The sequence below is a fragment of the Notamacropus eugenii genome, chromosome 1 (genome assembly GCF_028372415.1).
Source record: "Notamacropus eugenii isolate mMacEug1 chromosome 1, mMacEug1.pri_v2, whole genome shotgun sequence".
NCBI classification, from domain to species: Eukaryota; Metazoa; Chordata; class Mammalia; order Diprotodontia; family Macropodidae; genus Notamacropus; species Notamacropus eugenii.
In genome coordinates this window covers 190,622,437-190,650,361 of record NC_092872.1, presented here as the reverse complement: position 1 = coordinate 190,650,361, position 27,925 = coordinate 190,622,437, and the positions used below count along the sequence as shown (strand labels likewise).

The 27,925-nt window shown below is 37.6% G+C and overlaps 1 protein-coding gene across 5 annotated transcripts in view; it reads right to left on the bottom strand.

Moving 5' to 3' along the window:
* The window catches only part of VTI1A (vesicle transport through interaction with t-SNAREs 1A), a 396,018-nt gene extending 368,285 nt beyond the window's left edge, over nucleotides 1-27,733 (bottom strand). For all 5 annotated transcript variants that reach the window (XM_072622511.1, XM_072622494.1, XM_072622521.1 and 2 more), the window contains exons 1-3: nucleotides 27,602-27,733; nucleotides 13,716-13,774; nucleotides 9,884-9,994 (exon numbers count right to left, since the gene is read on the bottom strand). In XM_072622511.1, the coding sequence (XP_072478612.1) occupies nucleotides 9,884-9,994; nucleotides 13,716-13,774; nucleotides 27,602-27,695 (264 nt within the window). In that variant the 5' untranslated portion in view covers nucleotides 27,696-27,733. The remainder of the gene's footprint in view (nucleotides 1-9,883; nucleotides 9,995-13,715; nucleotides 13,775-27,601) is intronic.
* Between the last annotated feature and the right edge of the window lie 192 nt (nucleotides 27,734-27,925).

Genomic DNA, 27,925 nt, shown 5'->3' with positions numbered 1-27,925 from the left:
ATCATGGGTCCGTGAAGTATGTATGGCCCATGCCATATGAATTTGCAATGACATTTTACCTTTATATTTCAACATTCTGTGAGCAAATCATTTACTCAAAGTAAAGGAAATATCATCTTTCAATGAATTAAATGATTTCATTCTCAATAAGTACGATTTCACACACAGGAAACAAGCAGGGTTCTAAAGCATATGTGAATCAATTACTTTTCTTATAAATGGTATCTTTATTCAATATGGCATGTCCTCTTAAAATTTACTGTAATGGGATATGACCTATAACAGCTTCTGCCACACTGCAGAGGCTTGGAGCCATAAGAATTTATAAAATGAATTGGTTTTTAAAGTCACTTGAGTTGACCCTGAAGGGTATCAAAGAGCACAAACTCTGACAGGTCCTACACCAAGCAACCAAGGCTTCTAGTACCAGCTAGATCATAGACATTATTCTCTTAGGTCTGGCCTAGCTAAGTCCAGGGACATTCATCATCAGAAAGTTGGTCATCAAGGAAAATAATTTTTTGGACATAATAAATGAATAGAACTGCCTACTAAAGTGTCTGAACCAGAGAGTTGAAGAATGGCAATCTACATTGTAAAAGAAATACTTACATTTTTGAACCATGGACCTTTTGAACTATTCAAGTACTGAAGAAAATAAGACAGAAGGAGCAGCATGGTATACTAGACAATGTGTTATTCTTAGTGTCAAGTCAATTCAACAACATCCATTTAGGGCTTGCTATGTGCCAGGCACTGTGCTAAGTTCTGGGGATACAAATTAAGGCAAAAACCGACTCTTTCTCAAAGAGATCACATTCTAGTGGGGGGAGACAAAAAGCACACAGCTATGTACATACTCAAGACATATATAGTTTAATAGGAGATAATCTCAGAGGACAATCATTAGCAGTAAGGGAGACCAAGAAAGAGTTCTCGTAAATGATGCGACTTTTGCTGAGATTTAAAGGAAGCCGAAGAAACCAGGAGAGGGACATGAGAAGGGAGAACATTCAAGGCATGGGGAATAGCCAATGAAAATAGAGAGACAGGAGATGGAGTTTCTCGTATGAGGAACAGTTAGAAGGCCAGCTTTAGGAACACCTGAGTTCAAATCTAATCTCTGATGCTTATTAGCTATCTGACCATGGGCAAGTCACTCTCCTCATCTATAAGATGGCAATAATAATACCCTTACCTCACAAGGTTATAAGACTCAAATGAGATAATGTATGTCAACTGCTTCGTGAACTTTAGTATCATATGCTATATATGTATACAAACATACACACACACAAACACACATATATTCTTATTACCACTTATTACTGATTACCACTTATTACCACTACAACCACTCCAAACTACTACTATTAGTAAAATTAAACAGAAATCTGACCAATCCAATGAAAGAATTCATTTTTCCAGAATATCACATTCTATTTTCAACTAAGGGTGAGTTTATAAATAACCAGCAAAAAGTTCACTATTTGTGAGCAAACAGCTTAACCTTAAAAACAGGCTATTTTTGACTGTAGCAATTAGTCTCTTCATGTTCCAAACACCAAATAACATTTTCCCATTAATTTTTAAACCAATGTGGCTTTAACTTAAAATAAACTGTACATCAAAAGAATGGAAAATAAACAGCCAAGGAACACAATTTGACGAATTGGATTTATTTAGTTTATTTATCTAAACAGGGTCCATTGGATCTCTTTAATAGGCTGACAGTTGCACTGGGCTGGTTAATAAAACATTCAACACAGTATCTTCAGCCAATATAGAAATGCAAATCCCACTAGAAATATTTTATTCATGAGGCAGTAATTTCAGTTACCACCAAAGTTAAAAAGAGAGAGAGAGAAAAGAAAAGAAAAAGAAGGGGGGGAAAAGAGGTGCTCTGCAAACAAACACTGCCATCTAGTGACCAACACTAGACTCAAATCTGTACCAGGCTCATAACCCTTCAAAACCTTATCTCCTCCTATCTTTCTTTGCCTTTATGTCTTCAGTTTCTTTCCAGGTGAGAACAGAGTGGCTAGGAAAAAGACAGAGAAAAAAGGTCATCAAGTCATTGAGTCATTTTTGAGAAGTCTGAGAGTCAAGGTCGACCATCTTCAAGGCCAAAAATAGTGTTCTCCTTTGGCATATTGGTATCATCTCTAAGTTCTTCTACTAAGAGAGCACATGGGGGAAAATCAACCCAGTCACTAATTCCTGCTGTTTGAAAAATATTCTTCTAACTTCTCTTTCGTAAGATAAATTCTAGGGAGGACAGAAGAGGCCAAGTGACAGCCTGGTCCTATCTCATTTTTAACTATATCTAGAATTAGATACAAGGTGTTTCACAAGTCCAAGCATATACAGTAAGGGCTTAATAAATGCTTGTTGACTGACTATCTAAATCTATTCTGTTATTATTCTATCCATTTACTACACAGTGTCCCAAAGTGTGGTTTTAAGCTTTAGTAGATTTAGCAGCTTAAAGATGTACTAAAACTTCTGGAATACCATGAATACCAAATAAACATAATAATGGCATATGTTTAGATAGTCAAAAGGCATATATGAAACCCTTACTATATGCACTTTACTGTTATCTCACTGCATCTTCATAAATAACCCAGTGAGGTAAATAGTGCAAGTAGTGTTATGTTCATTTTACAAATGAAGAAACTGAGGATGGAGTGGGGAGGGATTTTTGCCTGGGATCATAGTGCTAATAAAATGAGACTTAAAAATCTAGGTCTTCAGACTTTCAATTACATCCTGCTGCTTCTGATACAAATTCAAATGTGTACATTTTTATTGATGTTAGCATACTTATATGTAGTCATCTGCATAGACATACATATAAATATACACACCTACATTTATTTTTGCTTGTGTATGCATAGATATGTATGCATGTAAGTATATATATATATATGTGCGTGTGTGTATATACACACACACACATACACTCACACACGCAACCTACAGCAATATCTATAAAATAACTTGTACTACTTCATCAACTGAATAAGGATGACATGGAAGTTATTTGAGCAGATCCCACAGTTGTGCAAAAGGTAATGGTTAGAACCCAAAGCAGCCATTATAAAAATAGTTGTACAGACAAGAAAAAAGTCACAGATTCCAAAGTGAAGAAAATTTATTAAGGCCAAGCTCAAATGCAGCCCATACTGCCAATAATAAAATATTTAACACAAATTCCTGTTATGTTCAAGTATACATGGGAGGGAAGAGGGTCAGGAGCACTGCACCTGGATCAAGAGACCAGAATGACAGAAATAAACACAGATCAGCACCCTAAAGGCATTTACTACAGCTTGGTGGATAGATTTTCAGCTTCCTCACCACCCAGAAGATTCCTTCTATGTTGGCCTTTGAAGTTAATGGGAGCTCTGTGAGCAGACCTGGTACCTGAGGTGAAGACTGGAATGAGAATCTAACCAAAGAATGCCAAATGCACACTGATTTCCTAATAATTTTAACCAGGCAAAACTTCCCCTCAAATAAAGTGCTTCGGTTCAGTCTGGAAAACTAGAAGCAAATGTCAAGGTCCAGTTCACCCAAGCAAGTAAAGATGACTTTCATCTGCCAATTGAGATATGTTTATCAAGAATTTATGTGAAATATGTTCCTAGTCTTAGACCAGCTATTAGGAGAAAAGCATCAAATACATCCCAATATCCTTAAGGCTTTCCAAAGGAAATATTCCAGGAGATGTGTCAAATAAGAAGTTTAAACAGTAATTATCATGGGAGTCTCTTACTCCTGAAAATACACTTTTCAGGATCACATATTGGATAGGAGTAAACTGGATGAGTAAGATATACATTAAAATGAAGTACTTGAAAGATACCAAGAAGACTGTAGTATTGAACAAAATGAGGAACTGCTTTCAGGGGAAAACTCTGTCTTAGTTTGGCTCTGAATTCCATTTCTACAGTGGCTGTTGGGGTGGACCCAAGGTGGGAGCTATATTGGTAGGAAAGAGGATTTGCGGTGACAGCCTCGGGATGATTATATCAGATTTTTAATGCAGAGTCTCTCTGTCAAGAGATCCAAATCATACTCAAATATAGAAAAAATAGCAGATGAGAAAGTATGTAAACAAATGAAACAATACTTGTTCTTTCAACTTAAGCTAAAAATCAGAGGACTCAGCTGTCATATTTGTACTTCTTTATACTCCCTCAGGCTTGTGAAAGGTACCAGAATGTCAGGCCTCGCTTCTCCTGAAGTCTGATACTTAAGTTGTCTATTCACCTACCTAAAGAGAGAGCACAGGCAGTGTCAGTGAAAGCTTCAAGCCGTTCCCCAACATCCCCTGAACCCTGACCTAAGGGACCAGCTCTAATAGTCTGAAGAGAGTTGGGTTTCCAGGACTACTCAGCCTCACTGCTGAGACTGTCAATAGAAGTGCCATTCTCTGATGTAGACAGCTATCCACTAGGAGCTGGTCTAACAATCAGATCACATAGACTGCTTGCTAAACAGGAAAATGACAGCATTTAGTCACCAATGACCTGAGACAGAAGTGAAATATAGACTCAAGGTTAAAAAACCCCTCTACTTCTAACATCTAGCATGATCTAATCTGCTATCTGAAACCACTGCTTTTTAAAAAATGAATTCCTTTTAGCTATTAGAGAAGAAAAAAAAATTATGCAACTATATTACCAGCCACAAGATGGTGCCATGGCCACAGAATTGAAGGCCATTTCATTCAACACAAAACTACATTCCTATCATTTTTTACCAGGGGAAGGTAGTGCCTAGCAGGGACACTTCTCCATCTTCCTCCTACTTACTTACGGAGACCCTACTTGGTCAGAAGAGCCTATCGAATCTTTAGCTGGTTTTTCTTTTGGTTTGTTTGTTTTTTTAGAAATAGATAATAATGTTCATCATTTGAAAAAAGATGAATCGCTACCATAGAGATTCAGGCTACTTATTTGATTTATAATGTTTCATATTTACTGGCTACATTTTAGCTCACCAGGTAAAAAACCAGAAGGCCTAAGGTTTAGCTAAGTGAAACATTCAATACAAGCCCTATACTAATCCCTCATATAACTAGTTTTGCTTTGTATTTGCTTATTTGTGTACATGCCCTACCTTATAACCCTCCCTGAAATGCCAGCTATCCAAAAACATAGTCTGTTACATTTTTGTCTTTGAATGCCTAGCATTAGGAAAGCATGTAGAAGAGATTACATATGTAAGTGCTTGCTGAATTAACTGATCATAATAACAACTTTTAAAATAATTTGTCCAATCATACTGTTCATTCCAAGGTAAGGCAGATTTTTAACTAAAATCCTCTATGCTGCGGCTGTAAAGTGTTAGCTATCATAATTTTCTCTTTAAGACAACATTCTCAGATAGAGGCCAATAAGAACTTACTAATCAGATCTGAACAGATGAGAAAATGAAAAGCTATAACTAAAGAAACCAACTGAAAACAAATATACCATTTTTAAAATTAGCCAATAATTATACAACATTGTATAGCTAAATAGTTCTACAATCACACTTCTCCTTAAATCACAAAAACTTTCAACTCTGTTCTGTTAAAGAAGCACTAGTCAATGACTGAAATCTAGTGGATTAAAAAATACACTGAGAAACAAGAGACCTTAGCCAAGTCATTTAACTTTTTTCTAATCACAAAATTAAGGTAATCACTTCTGGATCTGTTTTCTTTTACCTTGATAGGGGGCTGGACTAAATGATTTTTATGGTTCTAATATTATGAAACTCTATGATAATTGCTTTTCCTTACACACAGCTATTACTACTACTACTACTACTACTACTACTACTACTGCTACTACTACTACTACTACTACTACTACTACTACTGCTACTAGCTATTACTACTTCCAACTTACTACTACTACTACTTCTACTACTACTAATGTCTACAGCCATTATATGGCTTAAAAGCTCAGGAGCTCAGCAGGCCCAAGCAACTGATCTGAAAATTAGAGTACGGAAGTTTCAGTGTTATCTCTCTCCTCACTGATGCAAATTTAAATTAATTCAACAAAGGATATTTATAGAATGTTACCTGAGATCTCTAAAGCTCCTCATACATTAAATTTTATAGGATATTTACTTTTTTTTAAACTAAAGTCTTTAAAGTTGTAGGATGCTAAAGATCAGATTGTATTGAGTGTTAATTATTTATAAGGCTATCATCAGTCAGGGGAAAGAAAGTACATCTTCCTTTGTCTCTTTATTTGGCATAAAAATAAAAAATTACAATAAAGCTGGGGAAAATTCTGATTTAACATTTAACAGTACATTAACAAGGGAAGAAGCACTTTCTGACATTTTGTTTAGTACTCAAAACTTTTAGCAATGCTACAGCATTCCAATACATTTCAACAACGATTTATTAAGCATGTAATACAAATAAGGCACTGTGCTAGAGGCTGGGTATGTACAGACAAAACCAAGTACAAGGGAAAAATAAGATGTACACGAATAAGAAAACCCTAAATATATACAAAATAAATACAAAATGAGGTGGCAGCAGTGGAGGGGTGAGGATTAGGAAAAGCCTTGTATAAAAGCGGCATTTGAGTTGAGTCTGGGACAGAAAAATTCCAAGTTAGAAGTGACAAAAGAAGACAGCTCATACAAAGGCAAAGAGGTAGAAGGAATAATACATCATTTATCAAGAACAGAAATGCCTAGCAATCAGGACATGCTTAACAAATGCTTGTTGGTTGCCTAATTAGTTGATTGGGTAGAACACAGAGTATGTAGGGATTGGGTTTAGGAGAATATAAAATCAATCTATGGAGATCAATTGAAAATAGATTATAAGGGCTTTAACTGCCCCCTAGAGGAGTTTGTACCTTAGCCTAGAGGCATTGGGATATGAGCAGGGTAGTGCCATGATCATAACTGTGATTTAGGAATATTAGTTTTGCAGTGGCATGGAAGCTGGACTGAAAAAAGAGATGAGAACCAGGGAGCACAATTACAAGTCTATTACATTCATGCAGGTGAGGTGTGCTAAGGCCTGAACTAATATGGAGGCCACGGGAGCGGAAATAAGGGGATAAATGTGAGAGATTGCAGAGAGATAGAATCAAACTGATAACTGCTGGCAAATAATTAAACATTGGGGAGGGGAAAGTGAAGAAAAGCAAAAAATGGAAGATAACTGCTAGATCTCAAATTCCAGTGGTTTCCCATCACCTCCAGGATCAAGTTCAAATACAGAGTGCGGCTGCTTCCTACCTTTCCACTCTTCCTACACTTTACTCCCCTTCGCAGGTCCCATGATCCAGCAACAATGGCCTCCTTGCTGTTCCTCATCCCCTGCAATCCACTGCCTGGATCCATATCTTATCACTAGCTGCTCCCCGTGCATGGAATGCTCTCCCTCCTCACTTCTGCCTCCTGCCTTCCCTCTGAGATTGCCTCCCATTTATTCTATATATACCTGGCATGTACATAGCTATGTGCACATTGTCTACTCCATTGGAATATGACATCACTAAAGGAAGGGACTGCATTTAGCTTTTTAAAAAAATTTCCTAGCACTTCATACAGAGTCTGTAACATACTCAGTACTTAATAAATGCTTAATGACTAACTGGACATGATGAATGAGTTGCCTACGGGTCACCTAAGAGAAAGTGTCCAGTGTAGAGCTGGTGATGTGGAATGGGAGCTTGGAAGACTGACAGAGTTTTGTGCTCAGGTTGGGACAACTCAAAAGAAAACCTGTACTTTGGGGTAGGAAGGAAGAGGTGGCTAATATTATGCCATCCCTGGAACTTCTATGCCTCATGACTTAAGAATTATCCTACCTTCTGTGCAGAGATGTCTTACTCTTATTATATTTGTTTGTATCTTAGTGTAGCATGACACTATTCAGAGGTGGTTTTTTTTCCCCAATGTCTTCTCAATAGGCCATCCTCATAATATTATCTCTTCAACAAATTTATCAAGTGTCTGAAATGGATGGAACACTGTGCTAAGGCATTAGGGTAGATAGGCCCCTGACCTCAAAATGGGCAAACTATCAATAGCTATAATATAAAATAATGCGCAATAATCTCATTAGACAGTCTTTGTGAGGTTTTGGAGGGAAACACAAATTTCAGACTGGGGAAGACTTCTTGGACAAGGTGTTGAGTTGGGCTTTGAAGAATAAGTTGGAATTCAACAGGTCAAGGGGATAGAAGAGATGTGGGAAGGTATATTCCAGGCATAAAGGAAATAGCAAAAAAGACCATCAGAAAAGGAAGGGGAATATACAGAGGATGGTGAGTAATGCAATAGTATCCCCTTCTACTGTTTCTTTTTCTTCTTCCATTTATAGTTATTCCATGTTAACGAATTTCAATTCCAGACTTCTGGGCTTAAAGCTGGGAGACTAAAGCTGAATACCTTCTTCTCTAGTACTGACTAGCTAAAAGACATTAGAAGATGAAGTCCAAGTCTTCTCTCCCCCCACTCCCTCTATACTTATGAATCAGTTCCCCTATTTGTACAATATGAATGATCTGGATGGTGATTTTACATCCTAACTAAATAATACCTGATTTGTTCTGTGGGACAATTTTGTCTAAAGAAAAAGTGAATACATAAATACCTATCTTCTACTTTTGACCTCCCACCTCCACCTGATAATTTATGTTAATTCTAATGGTCTTTGATCCCTGAATGGAGCTGCCATCTGACAGAACAATTCTAAGCTACGTTGCAAGCCACTGGACAATATCATAATGCTCTTAATTTTATGATCATATTTATCCAACTAACATCACATCAAAGGAATGATTTGAGATATTCAAAAGGAAAAGTAACTTTACCTCACACTCAATCACTAAGAAATACTGCTGTGACCTTCAAAAGAACTTTGTGAGGAAAGGAAGGTCATTACCTCTATTTTTGCTGAAGAAATTGCTGGTAACTGAAATTTAAGTGCTTTCCCTAAAGACAAATGATTGATGTGTGCCACAGACTTCACTGGAACCCAAAGTTTTGTTTGATTTTGTTTTAACACCTAAACTGAGACAGTACTTTTTCCATTATGCTGTATTGTCTCCAAGAAACTGGACAGTACTCTGGTTCCAGAAGTTAGTACCTCCTGACATTTATCACTTTCCTTTCCCTTCTCTAAAGCGAGGATGAGTAGGCTGAGGACAGCAAAGACTTGCTAGGATCATAGTCACATCATCGTATTAAGTATGGGGTAGAGTTGAGGCTTTTCTTTCCCAGTTCTAGAGTCCATGTGTTTCAGAAAGCCAGGTGTTTCAGTTTCTTTCATGAATGTATGCCTAATATAAAGGATTACTTTCCATTTAAAATTAATATGACAGATAGTGCTGGTTTTATTCTCTGAATACCTAAAAATAAACCATACTAAATAAGATATATGCTTAAATTTAAAGAGCTTAAATCAGAATCATAGAAAGAGAAAGACCAATGTTGTCACACAATAATATAACAAGAAATTCAAAAATATAATTAACAGAAAAAACATCTTAATCTTCTCTCTCTCCCAAATGAAAAAAGCTTATTTGAGGGAAGAGGGCAAACTGAAATCCTTCAGGTCAGGGACTATGATTTATAAATTATTCTATGTACTTCACAATGCTCTCTCTATGTATTACTTGGGAATAATGGAACACATCATTTGAACCCATGTTTGAATTACTGATCTAGCATGTCTGAAATTCCACTGCTGGCAAAAGATAGCATCAGATTCCCTAAACAAAATTTCGAATAAGCAACTAAGTTCTCTTCATTTAAAACTGGTTAAAGGGAATAATGAAAAAGTCAGAGGCGAGGAATTTGGGACAAAGTCCTACAAATATGACTAGGAGTGAATTTGACTCACAAAATCTGTTTCAAGTTTTCCCATTTCTTGCTTGTAGCTCCTCATTCTGCTGGTATATATTCCTCTGTTCTGTGGAGGGATCTCCCGGACTTCCAGATCCATCTGTTCAAGCTAATAATGGAAGGAGAAAAAAAGTGATTTGAAGACTATAACAGAATCACAGAATTAAGAGATAGAAGGGACCTCTAATTCTATGCCTTGATTTTAAAATGTAAGAAAAGAGACACAGCTACTTCATTGTAAGGGTGAGGTTAATTATAAAACATAAAAGTATCTTCTGCTTTACCTTGCTAAAAATCTTTCCATGACAAAATAGAAAGCTTTTTCATGCTATAAAAGCAAATGTTAATTTAGATGTCTTTGGAGTAATCTAGTGATTAATCTAGCAACTGGGTTCTTATTTCCTATTCTTGACTTACCCAGAAGTATAAGGAGAATGGCAAATGTGGCAGAAAACAGGATCCATTACTTAAACCAGCTCCCTTCAGCTCCTTCCCTTCCTTCTGAGAGTTGTCAGAAGCTACTTTTGAAGATTACTACTGATACTAGCTGCAGTTGAGGAGGTTTTGGGCTGCAACCTTGCAAGAGCTCAGGATGCCCTTGGATCATTTGGGAATAAAGAAGGGAAATAACAGATGCAAATAGGTTTTTAAAACTGTGCAATGGTAGGGGAATTTGAAGATCTCCCCTACCCCTTTATAGACCCCTTAATGTGACCTGCTTTGAGCTTTGGCCCAGCCCACAATCTGAGTCACATGGAGCTGATGGTGGTAGGAGCTTGCTGAATGGGTGGAAGAGGAAGGGTGCAGTAGAAAGAAATCAAGGCAGAGCTGGGACAGAGCAGAGGAGAGCAGCTAGCATGAGTAAGAGAGGGAGGAATTTTGCTGAAGAGAGCTTGTTTGTGGGGAGGACAAAGGGAGGAAAGACTTGGGGATGGTGGTGCTCCCTTTATTGGTAATATGTACAAACTTCGTTGTTACCATGGTGTAATTGGTTTTTTGGTATCTGAATAAATATTTTGGTTTCGTCTTTACGGAAGAGAGTTTATATTTTACAAATCTACCCTGGAAATACACATGCATAATAACCATAGTAGCTGCTGTGGGTATCACATTGATGTTACAAACTGGCAGGTAAATTTCTATGAAAATGAGATTTTTCAGACAGAGAAGTCTGATTTACTTATAGTGCTATTTTGGAACCTTTGCCAATATGAAGTAAGATACAGATATTACATCACAATGTTATTACTTTCAGTTTCAAAATGTCAATGTAGGATTGTGGGATTTTTTTTTTCAGCTTGAGACTACACAGTATCTAGTCATTCTGACAAAAGTATCAAACTTTCTGAAACCTGACTGTACTTCTATCCAATATAATCAATGGATAACATGTGCAAAGTGTTTTCCAAACCTTAACATGCTATATAAATGCTGGCTATTGTCACTACTACGATGATGATGATGATTACTATTACCACTGACAATGACATTAAACATTTATCTCTTACTACTATTGAATGGTAAGAAATTGGTGCCAAGTAGCATAAGTGTGCGTGATGTGTGTATCCTCTGCTAAAGACCTACTCCTCTAAGAGGTAGATGTAGTGCAAAGAATATTGGCCTTGGAGTCAGGAAGTGCTGGACTCAAAGCCCTCCTCTAATACTTACTAGCTGTGTAATGTAGACAAGTAATTAAATCTCTCTGAAACACAGTGTCCTCATCTATTAAAATGAGAATATTATACCTTTATCACCTACCTTTCAAGGTTGTTGTTAATGAGAACATATATACATACAGCTCTTTGCAAAACTTGAAGTGCAATAAAAATGTTAGATACTGTGATTATTCATTGTGGCATCGTCTTGATGCTGAAGGCTATATAAAGTTACAAGCTGTGGCAGAGCCTACACCAAGGCTTCAAGTATGGGCCCAGGGATAGACCATATATAACTATTAACCAAGAACCAAGCTAGATCAGAAAAACTCATCATCAGGTTTCCCATAGAGAGATGAGTTTTTTGGTCCAAACAGCTTTTAAAATCATCTCTTAAGTTATGGAGTAATAAAAGGAAAGAGCACCACATAGATCCTTGAAGCATACCAGTCTTAACTCATTTTCTAAAAAAAAATAACAATAGCTTCTTATGAACATTTAAATTTTCTTAATTAGATAGCTTTATCTTAGAAGAGAAACATTTTGTAGTGGGAAGTAGTGGGAAGCCCAAATAACTACAAGCAAAACCACAGGCAAAGCAGTGTGTATATGAGGAAACTGGAACAAGCCCTGCTTCTGATAGCAGCCACATGACAATGGGCAAATCACTTCAGTTCTCAGAGTCTCAGTTTTCTTATCTGCAAAATGGAATAATAATCCTTATACAGCTTCTCTGCAAAAAGTAATGGGGAAGAAGTAGTTTCAGGGCAAAGCACTTTTCAAGTCCTAAAGTGCTATCTTTATAAAGTTGAACCAAAAACACAAATTATTTGCAATATTATAAAAACAAGATCATCCTGGGCAGATTTTCTGCAAGAAAATCTCTAAAAACAAATAGACTGTAAGCTACATGAAGCCATGAATTCTATTTCTTCATATAAAAACAGTTTGCATTTAAAAAAAAATTCTGAAATGGAGACTAAAATTCCAGCATCCTGAAGTCTCTGGAAAAAATCCAAAACCACAGTAATGACTCCCCACCACAAAACACACAATGTCGTTTGACAGGGGAAGAAAGCTACTCCTAAGATCTCAGCAACAATGAAAACAGCTGAGAAGAGATGCCAATCTGACGGTTATGCTTGATGCACAGCAGTCTGGGTCAGTTTGCCAACCAGAAGGAATGGAGCACTCTGATTAGCAGATGATGGCTAGAAAGGAGAGCAGCCTTTTTGCTAGAAAGCCAAGAAGCAGGGGAGAGCCACAGGAGACAGAAAGAAGAAAAGCAGAGAGAAAAGGGAAGAGAGCAACAGACAGCTGAATCAGTAGAGATTAAAAGCAGCAGCAGCTGGCAAAGATTAAAAGCAGGGAAGGGGATGGTGAGCAGCAGACAATCTGACAGCAGAGAAGAGATTCAGCAAAAGAAAGCCAAGAGATGGAACAGCTTTGCACCTCAATAGCAGAGCACTTGATGTCAGACATAAGGAATCTTGAACTTCAAGAAGGGAAGGTTAGGTCAAAAGAGCCAACCCACCTCAATTGCCCCGAAGGGCATCAATGAATGTATCACGTTAAAGACACACAAACCAGGTAGTTTCAGTGATCTATAGTAGCAAACTGTCAGTCTAAGTCATTAAGCCCCATGTCTTATCTCATTCATACATGCATTTATATTCACAGCACATGATTGTGTTAACAACAAAGTGTTAAATTATGGTTCATATCCTCTGCTTAATAAAGCAAGGATGCAAACAGTATGTTAGGAAAATTCCCATTAATAAAATAAAATAAAATGGTTTGATACATAAAGGGTCAAACCCTTAGCTCTAAGGGAATTTCTCTTATACAAAAATTCAGGGTCTATTCTAGTTAACTAATGTCCTACTATGGAAAACATAGGTATTTCTGTAGATAACAGAGATCTTACAATTTCTCCCCATTATCTAACAACATATTATAAATTGTAGGCAGTGAGTAAATCTTTTGTAAGTGATAACAAGGTATTAAATCTTCAGTTTTCTAAGTTGATGAACTATTTTATATTAAGAGACCAATCAAGGGTTCTTCCATCTGCCTCAAGAGTGAAAAAACAGACAGGAGAAAAATTCCTAAGAAGACATTTCATTCACTATTGTGAACCACTGTACTCTAATTTAATAGCCAAATTCTACTTACCAGTTCCTTTGCTTCTTCTAGCTGTTTCTCCACATTTGCAACCATCTGCTTCTTCTCATCTGAAAACAACCAGTAAATATTAAAGAGCCAAACTTAATATTTGTCAATTCCATTTTAATCATTATTTTCAGTTGATATTTTCTCCTTTGTGTTCAGTCAGCCCAAGAAGGTTCTTTAATATGAATGGTTAGCCCATTAGGATTTCTGAATACAAGGTAAGAATGCAGGGCACCTCCCAAGAATCATAAGATTATTAATTTGGAGCAGGAAAGGACCATGGAGGATACTTTCTAATAAATATATGGCACATGGCAGTTTTGATTAACGGGGGGAGGGGGAGGCGAATAACTAAATAAAAGCCAAAAACATTAGGTTATTACAATGTTAAATAGGCTGTCAATTGCTGATTCAAGAATACACTTAAAAGAAAACCATACATATATAAATACAATACTCAAGAATGCTAAAGTCCTACCACAAAAACATGCCTCCTTTCAATTCTAGTTACAAATATATTTTCTATTCTTTGTAAAGTTGCAAAACGTAGTATATGTATGTATATTATATATATGTCTATATCTTTATACATATATACACATACATGTATATCTTTAAAAGACGTACATACACACACACATATAGTTGGATTAAGATATAACTACAGAAAATAAAAGACTAAAGATTTAATAAGATATTGACAGGCTAGACAAATTGAGTTGAATTTAATGAGATGAACTTCAGTAAGGATATCGAGTCCTACACTTGGGTTCAAAAAACTAAATGCAAAAGCACAAGATGGGAGAGGCCCAGTTAGAAAGCAGTCTGCTAAAGAACTGAGGATTTTCATGGACTGCAGGGTCAATGTGAGTCAACAGTATGATGTAACAGGCAAAGAGAAAAATGCTAATTCAGATTTGGGCTGCATTAAGAGAGACATGGCTTCCAAGAACATGGAGGTAATCATTCCTCTTCACCCTGTGCTAGTCAGACAATATCTGGAGCATTGTGTTCAGTTTGGGGCTCCGCAGAGCAGACAATGACAGGTAACCAAGATGGCTTAAGAGGCTTAGTTCATATCCTCTGAAGGGTCTAGGAATATTTAGCCTGGAAAAGAGGATCCTAGGCTGTGTTCAAGTATCTGAAGGACTGTTCATGTACAAGAAGGATTAGACTTGTTCTGTTTAGCCCCAGAGGCCAGCACCAGGAGCCAGCGGAGGAAGCTTTATAGCAGTCAATTGAGGCTAATGTCAGGAAAAACTTCCTAAAGATTAGAGCTGTCCAAAAGAGGCAAAGGGTTGCCTCAAGACGTAACAGATCCTGGAGGTGTTCCTGCAGAGGCTGAGTATCTTAGAGCAGGGATTCCTATCAGGCATAGGTTTGGACAAGATACTACTGGGGTCCTTTCAGATTCTAAATTCTGTGGTTCAATAAAGCAATATCATAAACAAAACTTCTGAAAATCAAATTCAGGAATTTTTCTGGAATTAGGAACCAGGGTTATTATTTATCCAATGTGATGAGTTTGCAATTTCATTTGCTTTCCATCAGCACTGTCTGAAGATCACTGACATGAGTCAAGAACTTCTGAAGTATATATTAAATCATCAGGTAGATTACTTTTTTCTTTCAAACCATTTCAAAACAATTCCATTCATACTGTACTACCAAGCAGCTAATCACAGAATCACATAATTTGTGAAGTGGAAGGGACTTCAGTGACCATCTAATCCAACCCATGCATGAAAGGAGTCTGCTTGAAGATCTCCAAGGAAGGAGAGTCTACCCCTTCCTGAGGCAGCTGATCCCACTTTTGGACAGCTCCAATTGTCAGGAATTCACTCCCGATACTGAGCCTTTGCCTTCTTGTCACTTTTATCCATTGGCCCCTCTCAGGCCAAAGAGATGACTCTAATCCCTCTTCTATGTTCCCCTGGTATCTTCTCTTCTCTAGACCAAATATGCCCAGTTCCTCTTCTGGATCTTCATATGGAATGGATTCCAGGCCCTGGTCACCCTCTGGACACTCTGCCTTATGAATGTCTTGTACCCAGAACTAAGCACAATACTTCAGAGGGTGTCTGATGAGGGCAGAGTACAGAGGGATGACCATCTCCTTATTCCTAGAAGCCAGGTTCCTCTTAATGCAACCCCAGAGACCATTGTTTTTGTTTTGTTTTCTGTAATTGTATCCCAAGGGCCTACTATAATGCCTACTGGACAGGAGGTGCTTAATAAAAATGCCTGTTCATTAATTGATATAGCTGCCACATCACACTGCTGACTTGTAGTGTTTGTTCAAAATTTCCATCTAGCTGTGCCCTACTATATTTATGAAGTTGATTTTTTTTCGTACCCAAGAGGAAGTTAGGTGTCTCAGTGGATAGAGTGCTGGGCCTGGAGTCTGGAAGACCAAAAATCAAAAATGCTGCAGACAATTACTAGCTGTGTGACTGTGGGCAAGACACTTAACCTTTGTTTGCCTTAATCCACTGGAGAAAGAAATGGCAAACCACTCTAATATCTTTGCCAAGAAAACCCCACAGACATTATTGGTATGCTATAGGCATGGGGTCATCAAGGGCCTTGGGTACAACTGAACAACAATAACAACACATAACTTTACATTTATCCTTAATGAATTTCATCTTGTTAGATTCAGTCCAATGCTTTAGTCTGTCTAGATCTTTTTGGATATATTTCTACTTTTGGCTGCCAATTCTATGAAAATGAAAGCCTAGGAAGATTTTTTTGGGGGGGAGGGAAACTGTTGGCAGAAGGGAAGGGAAAGGGCACCAATTCAGTTAGCCCCAAGAAACCACATAACACTACCTGTCTCATCTTTATCTTTTCCTTCCATTGCTCTTCCTAAATTACATCTTCTCTGATTCCCAAAAGGATGGTTTTTTAAAAACTTTTTTACTTCTTTTCCTGTAGTAGCACAATTCTTTAGCTATCACACAGTGAATAAAAATCTACATTACTAAAAATCAAGTTATTTTTATTGCACTATTTCTTCGATGAAAGACCCCAGTAAGCAGCCACTCCACAGTATTTTCCTACCAAGAAACTCCTCATTTACAAAGGATATGAAGATGAGGAACAAGAAAGGGTGCAATGTATCAGTAAACTGAAATGTGCTTCACGTGGAACGTCTGCATGCACAGCACCACCTCTGAGGCTGCAGGTCCTTACTAGCTATCTTCCCTAACAAATACAAATACTCTCATAGCATGTTAAAACTGGAAGGAACCTTAGAGACCAACTAGTCCAAATTCCTTTTATGGATGAAGAAACTGAAGAACTGAAGGCTCAGAGAAGAAAAATTATTTACTTTACTCTGGTTACATAGCAAAGGTAGAATCAGAACCCAGGCCTCCAGGTCCAAGCTCAATGTTTCCTCTGTTACATCATGTTGCCTAAATAGTAACTGGAGATAACATGTAGTGCCTAGAATGCCACTGATAATATATTCTCATATTTCCAAATAACTTATTAGTATGGAAGTAATAACTTGCATTCAAGCTTTCAAATGCCTTAAGGTTCACAAAACACTTTTAACAAAACCTGGTGAGGTAGGTAGTGCCTACCAGTCATCTTGACTTTTGTCTTACCACTGGACTTGATTACTCCGGAAGAGTGAGTCGGATGACTTTGTACAGCTCTGCCTCACTTAAATCCAATTCATGCACAAGTCATCATGATATCTCTCTGTGATGGCATTGGCCCTCTTTGAAAATGAAGGACAAATAAGATCCCCATTTTACAGATATGGAGGATTTGAAAGACTGAATGACAAGTATCTAAGAATTCAAACCTGATATCACATCCACTGCTCTCTCCAATATGCCAAACTGTTTCCCAGGGCTAACAGGGGTGCAGAGGTGACACAACAAATGTTCAGATCCCCTTATGACCAGACTTGAAAAGCCATAAGTCAGACATTAGCACATCAATCACTATATTACTCTGTTCCCTGTGTACACTGAGCATATAATTATTTACCTGATAGATGCTACAAAAAAACCAAACAAACAAATATTAGAACTAAATGGGAAATCCTTAGTGGAAACTTTGTTTAAACCAGAAGTCTGTGAATATACGATTATAAAAGGAAAAACGCCAAACCACCGAGCCTCCTCCTTGGTGGCTTTACATCTACACGAGCTACATTGCAATGGTGATTGCAAAAGAGAAAGTCACTAAGATAAAGTTGTAGGAAATCTAAGAAGCAGTTCTGGAATTGCTGATGATGATTCTGTATTTTAAAAAAAAGATGAAATTGCTGATGATGATTCTGTATTTAAAAAAAAAGATGACAATTGTATGTTTCCAATCATCTCTTCTCATTATAAATGAGAAATCAGTTCCAATGATCCCAACTTCAAGGTCAAGTCTGTACATGAACAAACTAATTTGGCCTTATCTTTTTATTTCAATATTACTAACTTCTTCAAATATGTACATTGGGATATCCTTACTTTTACAGCATTCACTAGAGTGTAGCACTCACTGCAAAATGGATCCATATTGTCCTCCATTCAAAGGGTTTTACTTAAGTTTCAAAAAGACTGTTTGACTTTCATGTATTCTATTATGATCTTATTTATAAAGGAAACTCACAGTCTGGACCCTAAAGACTTTTGTGTTTTACTTTCGTGTATACTATTACGAGCTTATTTATAAAGGAAACTCATAGTCCGGAACCTGAAGACCACTTTTTACTGAGGTTGGTTCTCCAAAGAGGCTGTTCTTTTAATCATCATGGCCTCCTTGCTTCCAATCTTTCCCTGATCTTCTTAAAGAACTAATTTTTTAATTTCATTATTCTATTACTATGATACAAGATAGTATTCAATATCTCCACTGCTAAATTATAAGCTCTGAAAAACAAGTTTGTCACATTCATGTCCATATCCCCTTCAGCACCTAGCAAGGTAGTGAACGCTCAGCTGATGTTTGTTGAATGAAGGAACCAGTCTGGCCATTTAGGACATTCCTTGTTCTTAAAAATAAGGCAGGAGGAAGGAATAAAAAACTGTGGTAAGTCAGATGTCCTTCCACTCAACTGAAAAATGGAAACGTTGGCAAGTTTGGCTTATGACTACAATAAATACGACTTAAATAAGACTTTATTTAAAATACAGGGCTCTGTTAAGTGCTGGCAAGACAAAGGCAGTAGTGAAATTGTCATATGAACATAAAGTTCTCAAAATTTAATTTCAAACAAGTAACAACCATATGGAGAGCTCCAAATCACAAAAAATAAGGGATATTCATATCAAAACAATCTCATGTCTAGCAAACTGACTAAGATAAAAAATGGAAATAGTGTTGGAGAAGCTTTGAGAAAGAAGGCATACTAGTATACTGTTGAAGTTGTCAATTGATCTAATCATTCTGTAAAGTAATTTGTAACTTTGCTAAAGAAAAAGTAACTAAAATTTCCCTAACCTTTGTCCCAAAAATACTCATGTACCCCAGAGAGTTCAAAACAGAAAGGTCCTGTATACATATATACCAAACCAAACAAAACAAAACCCTATACTTCAAGCCCCAACACACAGTGGTTAAACTGAACCATTTTAGTAAGAGTGTACAAATTCTGCAGTTAACCTGGGGAAAGGCATTCAAATAAAAAGGAAAGGAAATCTGAATAATACAAAAAGATTCTGTACCCACAAGAAAATGAAGGGAACAGAATAATATATTCAAAAGAACAAAGCAACTCAAGATGGGAAGGTGACAAACCCTGCAAATTTGAGTTTAAATAACAACGAAAAAAGATGGAGGTTCAATAAAGAAAACTATTTGAAAAATCCCTTTAAAAATTGAGCAAATTAGTTCTTTCTTCAAACACTCCAGACAATACCAGAAAAGAAAAGAAATACAGGAATCAAGTAAAGTAACCAAGTAAAATATTCCAGAAAAAAAGAAAAGGACAACTACAGAGCTAAAAAATAACAATAACAACAGAAGAACCATTAAGAAATATCTTTCTAAAAGCACATAAGGAGATAAAGATAAAAATAGAACTTAAATAAAAGTGAATTATATTATTATTTAGGAACATGTCTGAAACAACAAGGACTAAGTCACACAACACTCTATACACATGTGAATCAATAATTTTATGGGACTAAATTGCAGACTGGGAAGATATATAAAAAGAAAGTAGAGATAAAACATAGAAGGGAATGTGTGATGTTCCCTAATCAAATCAATGGTAAATAACAAAGAGAAAATAACATCTGTAGTCTCTCAGGAAGAAGAGAGGCCACAGGAAAACGGATGTGTTGGTAAAAGGAGGAACTGACGAACGGGGGTAAAAAAAGGAAAAATCTTGATTCGTTAATGAAATGGGGTCCCACAAAAGAACACTCCCATGGAAGGAGAGAGATATTTCATAATAGGAGAGAGTGACTTTGGATTGGGTATCATCTGAAGGTAATTGGTTCTTAGAAAGAACACTAAGAGACTATAGTGTCTCCATAGATAGCAGTTTGCCTCAGGATAAGGGAATCAGAGCTCCTAGAGCCAATCAACAATGAAACCAGAAGCTAGGTAATTAAAGTAACCAACCCTTGACCCACAAAAGAGTGGAGAAAATGCATCTCCCTTCCCTCACTGCCAAGTTGACGGGGACTATGAGATTTTAATATTGCATAATCTGTCAAATGTGACTAATATGCTGGTTGGTTATGCTTAGTTCTTTTTTTCCTTTTCCTATCTTTATTACTAGGGATGACTTACGAAGAGGGTAACGAAGAGGGGAGGGATATAATCTGAAACAAATGTGATTAAGCTAATATGAAAATATGCTTTGCAAGAGTTCACATAACTGACATCATATTGCTTACCTTCTCAATAAGTGGGGGAGGTTTTGGAGGGAAGGAGAGAATATGGAACTTAACATTTTAGAAAATGAATGTCAAAAAGGAAAAAAATTTGGAAGCAAACAGGTTTAAATGACTTTCCGAGGGTCACATAGCTAGTAAGTGTCTGAGGCTCGATTTGAACTCAGGTCCTCCTGATTCCAGAGTCAGTACTCTATCCAAAGAATTTTTTTTTAAATAAATGAATGTGATGTGAAAACATAAAAAAAAAAAATCATTTTACTATAACCCATCTTCCTCATCCCTGGACATGTCAATTTGAATGACTTTGGTGGGTGAACCTTAACCTCTGAGTATGCCATAAAGAGCAACTACCAAGTTTTAATGATAACACCAAAGGATGCTATATGAGACAAAATTCTATATCCAGGCTCTCAATGGCTCAAAGTAGTCCACCAGGTTTATTCATTCATTCAGGCAACTTCTACGAAGCACTAATTCTGTACAAAATACTTTACAATGGAATGAGACAATTAAAAAAAGGTCTCCACACTCATGAAGCTTCTACTACAGAGAATACAACTCAAAGACAATGATAAAAAACTAAACAATGTATAATATCTATAATACAGAATAAGTGCAAAAGAGAGATATATAGGATATATCTAAAAAAGGAAAGATCATTTCTGGCTGATAAGGATCAGTGAAGGCTTTACACAGGAGATAGCAGCTGTGCAAAGTCTTAAAAGAATGGACAGAATTTCAAAAAGTGAAGATGACAGGAGGGGGAGGGAGAAGCAAAAGGCAAAAAGCAAAAGCAAAAGTGGGAAAGTAGTAGAAATGCAGAAGCAGCAAGTTTTGCTGGAGCAACACACACATCCACAAAGAGAGTAAGACAAGATGGGCAACTACCCAGAGTACAGAAAGAGATATTTTTTAATATTACTTTCTATAAATGCACATATTTTTAATACCAGAAAATTCCATTCCCCATGGCACACCAATATTCATTATATAGTGAGTCAAGTTGGATGTGTCTGCAGTAAAGGCCTCTCATGGAGGGTAACATACAAGGGGAACGATTTTCCAGCTTTGCCTTGGGTTCACAATTTTGTTCTTACTGAGAGATAAAGCCACAAATATATGGAAGGACCAAATTCCGGAGGGATAAACTGTCAGGCTAAGGAATTTGGATTATTTGGTAGGAAATAGGCAGTCATGAAAGCTTTCAAGCAGACAAGTGCTACAACTAGATTTGTGCAAAAGATGAATCTGACAGTGGTATGACACATGGAAGTTATGCAGCATGGGTGGGGGTTAGGAGGGACAGAATTAGAAGCAGAGAAACCAGTTGCAATAATTCAAAAAACTTGGTGATAAGAGCCAAATTAGGGTGATGATGATGAGAAAAAAGATGAAAGGATGAATACAAGACTTATTTCAGATTCAAAAGCTCTTGGTAACTCACTGAATGCAGGAGGTTAACATTCAAACAAGCGTTTATTGAGAACATACCATATGCCAGGCAGCGAGGAGGTACAAAGCATAAAGACCTCAAATTGCTCCCTTGGCAAAACATTTAACTTCTCAAAGCCCCAGTTCCCTCATCTGTTAAATGGGGATAATAATAACAAAGACCTGCCGAAATATTGTAAAGATAAAATGAGATAATACTTGTAGAGCACTTTGCAAACCTTAGATCATTATAAAATTATATATTATTAATTATTATAACCATGTCAGGCCATTGTATTAGTTGTTGGGAATATAAAGACAAAAATGTGAAACAATTTCTACCTTCAAGGAATTTACATTCTAATGTAGACAGACAGCATGCACATATATAGGGATATACAAAGCAAACGTGAAACAGAAACGAGGTCACATTGGAGGTTAAAGACACTAGTAGCTAGGGCTACTAAGAAGGGCTTCATGTAGAAGATACCGTTTGAAGTGATTCTTGAAGGGAATGAAAGATTCTAAGAGGCAAAGGTAAGAAGAGAGGGCATGCCTCGCATGGGGGGGGAGTGCAAAAGCACAGAGATGAAATGGAGGTCAAGTGTCAGGCCTAAGGAATGTTAAGAAAACTGATCTGGATGGACAACAAAACACCCAGAAGAGAATAATAGGAAATAAGACTGAAAAGGAAGGCTGGAGCTGGGTTATCAAGAGTCTTGATTGGCAAAAAAAGAAGTTTATATTTGATCGTAGAGATGACAGAGAGTCCCTGGACTTTTTGAGTAAGGGAGTGATGTGGTCAAATCTGTACTGTGGTGGCTGTGTGGAGATAGGAGTGAGGTAGTAAAAGACTTGAGGCAAGAAGACCAATTAGGAGACTATCGCAACAGTACTGATAAGGGAGCTGATGAAAACCTGAAAAAGAGTGGTTGTTGTGTCAGCAGAGAAAAGGGGTAATATATTAGAGATGTTGTGATCATAGAATTCAAGGGAAATATAGTTTCTATTTTTGATGTATTTTGAGTGTAAAATGCCAGAAGGATTTCAAGTGAAAATATCTAGAAGGCAGTTAGAGATGTGAATCTGGAACACAGAAGCTTTGGAAATCAGCTCCATAAAAATGACAACTGAAGCCATGGACAGGAGGATTGCCTAAGGAGAAAAATGGAGAACTGGGCATAAATTCTTTCAAAAGGTAAGGAAGAAAAACCAGTAAAGGAGAAAGAGAAGGAATAGTCAGAGACGTAGAAGGAGACATGTTGATATGTACTTGTTGAATGTGATACTTCTGAAACCAAGGAAACATATTAAGAAGGAATGGATAGTAAACAGGATAAAATTCTACAGAGGAAGAAGAGGATAACTTGAGAAAAAAATAAACATTGGATTTTATCTGAATATCTTCCTGCCCTTAGGAATGGACTTACCATATGCTACCCTACGATTCCAACCCTTCCCCAACATAATTTAGTGTGATATCAGTTCAGTTCCAATACAGTACCTAAAAGTCAATGATTACCCTTTCTTCTCTCTTGAACTGTAGGTACTCAACACAAGGGAACCAGCTTTATTCCCAACAAAGGAAATGCAGGGATAGGGTTCAGGGCTTCTGCAAAAGCTGAGCTGGTATCACAAAGACTGAGGAAATTAATCCTGGCTAACCCCATGCAGTACATAGTAGCAATTAATGTTTAATATGCTTTAGGCTCTAGTCACAGCACAATGGGGTTTCATATTACCTAGTTTTATTTCCTTAAGAGTGGATGACATAGGCAAATCCAACTCAGCACACATGTCATTCTCACCTTCATCATACCATCTATGGCAGACTTCATTAGAATCCTTTGTTTGATATTCCTAGAAGCCCTTACCAAAAAGCAAAGAAACTTTCCCATGACCACAACAGAAACAAATAGGTGGGATGGAAAAAAACAAAACACATTTATATAGAACTTACTATGTTCAAGGCACTTTTCAATTATTATCTCATTTGATCTTCATAACAATTGTGGGAGTTGAAATTATTATTCCCATTTTACAAATGAGGAAATTGAGGCAAGCAGAAGATAAGGGTTACAGAGCTAGTAACTGAGACTGAATTTGAACTCAGGTCTTCCTGACTCCAGGCCTAGTACTCTTATCTACCGTGCCACCTAGTTCACTTAGTAAAAAAGTGAATATCAATTAATGAGACTTCAAATTATGACAGAATCTGCTAACTAGACCTCTACTGACCAGCCCTGTGTTGATGTGAAAGATCTCTCAATTGTTTCCACTGCCACCCTCAACAGATTTCTTTACCTCCAAAAGAAAATTGTTTCCAAATAAGTTGATATTTTTTATGAGAATTTGCTGCAAAACATAAAACATCATTTTTTAAAACTCAGCATTTAAATAGTGTCACAGAAGAATTTAGCAGAAAGACTCTAACTTCCGAATTAGTTTAATTACTGAACATACTTCCAATTCATGACACAAAGAGACTTCAATTTAAGAAAAAAATATTTATTATGATTGTCCCTATTACTAAGGCTTATGCAATATGGTAGTTGAATCATTGCTTCTTTAAAATAAAAGTTTTAGAGAAAAAGATTATTTTCTTATTTAAATACCTGGATGCAAGGTATTATGTTCACAAAGAAGGGACGTTGTGAATCTCACTAATCCAGTGTGTAAGAATGAGCAGCTTGGGTTGAAGACTTATTCATCAATTTCAGACCTCCTATGTCATAACATTTAGAATCTTCACTAAGGTTGACACTGCTCACATCACATTTTCTTAGCCAATTTTATCTCACTCCCCGTTAAATAAAGACAGAGACTAACACGCTGTTGTTCACCACAGCTGTATTCACTAACTGCAAAAGGCCTTCAGATGACTTTTTAGAAACCGCCTTTTTCTTCCTGGCTTCTCCCACCTACTCCCAGGAAGTATTTTTATTTATCTTTGCTGATAAAAAGAGAACGGGAAAGTACATGAAACATTATGGAATGAACCTTTAAAGAGAAGATCACATAATGACACTGTCGAGCTCAATATGTATTATTGAACATCCTGTCTGCTTAGTGTTATAAAATCTAACACACACTTTCCTTTTAACAACTCATGTTGAGTTTATAAAGTATATTAAAGTTTAATTCCTTCAATTTCTTTTTCTTCTCTTATTGCTAAAGCTAATGTTTCTAATACCATATTGAATAACTGGGATGATTGTTAAAGTTTATAAAGTGCTTTTCTAACAACAACTCTCATTATCTCCACCATGTGTAGGGAAGGGGATATAAGAAGGGTGGTTAGGGGAAGAGAAGAGAGGCAGGAAGAAGAGTGACTAGATCTGTGATTTCATCTTTGTAGGAAATTTCCAGTATGGAAACTCTCTCCAATGATGAATATCACCACCTCATCTGTAATTTATCTTCTTAGAGAGTTGTCCAGGACATTGAGAGATTGACTTTTCCCATAGTCACGCAGCTAATATATACCTGAAGTAATACTTAATTGAACCCAGGTCTTCCTTACTCCAAGGCTAGCCCTCTAATCGCAGCAAACCATGCTGCCTCTCATTCCCAACTTACAAATGAGGAAACTGCAAATCTAAGAAATTATGTGACTTGCTCATGTTCAAATACTTACTGTTGTTTTAGGCAGTTTTAGGCACTCTTTCCATTATATCATGCTATTATTCATGTTATATACCTGCTATGTTTAGGTCACAGATATGAAAAGGCACAGCTTTTCCTGCAAAGGTTTCCTTTGTCGTTTGTGGGAACAAATCTCAAATGTTAACACAAAATTACAAAGGGAAAAATATTGTTACTGATAAAAGTATTTGTTTCTTGAAAAAAAATTTACTTTTGTAATTCTTCTGGTACAGCAATATTTTTGCTATTTTTTCACTTCAGAATATTTTACATAGTCTTCTAATATCATTCCATTTAGTTTATACACTAGTCATCAATAAAATAATAAATCTCCTAGTACTCAAATTTTTACAGGTAAACAAAATCTAAATGGAACAATAAATCCTGTTATTCCCAGATTCTGGGAATCAATTCAAAATAATCTCTACCACTACCACAGTGGGGGACTAGGAAAAAGAAGGAAACCCACAGGGATTAGGACGATCTTGAGCCCTGAAGAAAGCAAAACTGGTGAGAAGAATTGAATGATGCATCATGAAGTGCTCAGGCCATCAGCCACTTCCTCCAAAAAATTTCTGCAACAGCAGAGCTGGGTAATAAATGCTATCTTGTTTTGGCCCTCTTGTTCCCTTACTTGGAATCACATCCCTATTTGAGATATGAGCCATTTCCACAAGAGCTAACTGAAACTGCAAGAGAGGAGTGAGGCCCAAAGTCAGAGTTCCAGGTTTCAAGCAAATATTCCTATTAATAGAAAATAAGTTGTAAAGAGAAAGAAAGATAAGGAAGGAGTTTGAGAATTACTCAAACACTTTTTTTTTTTCAGATTTAAGAGGCAGTTTTGGGTTGCAAGGAAAAACCTGGGAATAGATATTGGATTTACCACTAGGAAAATTAATATTCGGGCAGCCAGATGGCACAGTAGATAAAGCACTGGGTTTGGAATCAAGAAGACTCATCTTCATCAGTTCAAATCCGGCTTCAGACACTTCCTAGCTATGTAACCCTCAACTAGTCCTTTAACTCTGTTTGTCTTAATTTCCTCATCCATAAAATGAACTGGAGAAGGAAATGGCACATCACTTCACTGTCTTACCCAAAAAATGGATTCATGAAGAGTTGGACACAACTGAAACAACAACAAAACATTAATACTGAACACCATAACAAACCCCAAAATCACACAGTCTCTACCTTCAAGGACCTTACAGCTTTAGGAAGGGGAAGAAAACTATATCGTGGTCCTGCTCATCATTATGGAAATCAGAATTTAAGTGTGTAAGAAGAGTTAAAAGTGTTACATTATTTAAAAAATGAGAGATCACATTTTGGCTTTTTTGGAGAGGAAGGGGAAGCAGGAGAGAAGAAAACTAGGAAGAATCTTAATTAGAATCAGAGACTGGTATCTTAGAGGCCGTCCGGTTCAACCCCCTCATTTTCCAGAAGAGGAAAACTAGGGGTGAGAGACGAAGTGACTTGCCCAAGGTCACTTCCTCCGACCACGAATCCAGCATCCTTTCTTCTTCACTCAGGAGTCCTTTTTGAACCATGTCTTTAATTCGTCGGGTAAGGAGCGGAAGGCTACGAGTATTCCAGCAGCAGAAGCTAACAGGTGGAAAATCTTGGTTAGCGCTCAGTGTGGCTGGAGTCTGGGGCAGCGGGAGGGGAGCAGGGCGAAGGAGTCTGCAGTCGGGCCACGTCCCTAGGGCCAGGATGTCCTAGGACTGTGGACTTTTGTCACCGGGGCCACGTAGAGTCGCTGAAGCTGGGCCGGCGGGGCGCTGACGGAGATCCGGGCTGTGCCCGCGGGGGCTGCAAAGGGCTGAGGTCACGACGGACGAGACAGCGGCCCAGGAAGCCCTGGACCCTGCCACCTCCCTCCTTAACTTCAGTCTCCATCCCCGGCCCTTCCTCCCGTCGCTCTCCCCCCGCCCGGCGGGCTCCACCGCTCACCTGGAGAGAGTTTGGGGACCCTCCCGATCTTGCTGGTTATCTCCGCGGTCAGCACCGCGAAGTCCTGCTCGTAGCCTTCGAAGTCTGACGACATGGCGGCTGTGAGGGTCTGGGGCTCCGCCCGCCACGGGTAGGGTGCAGCGGCTCCGAGACGCTGAAACCACTCCGGTGGCGGCGGCAACAGCGAAGGCGAGAACCCGGGACAGCTCCCAGACCGGCCGCTTCCGGGTTGTGCTACTGCTGTCTCTGGCCCGTCCGGAAACTCGGCCTACTCGTACTCAGTTCCCCCTGATCCTTCCTTCGATCCTGCGAGACCTCGGGAGT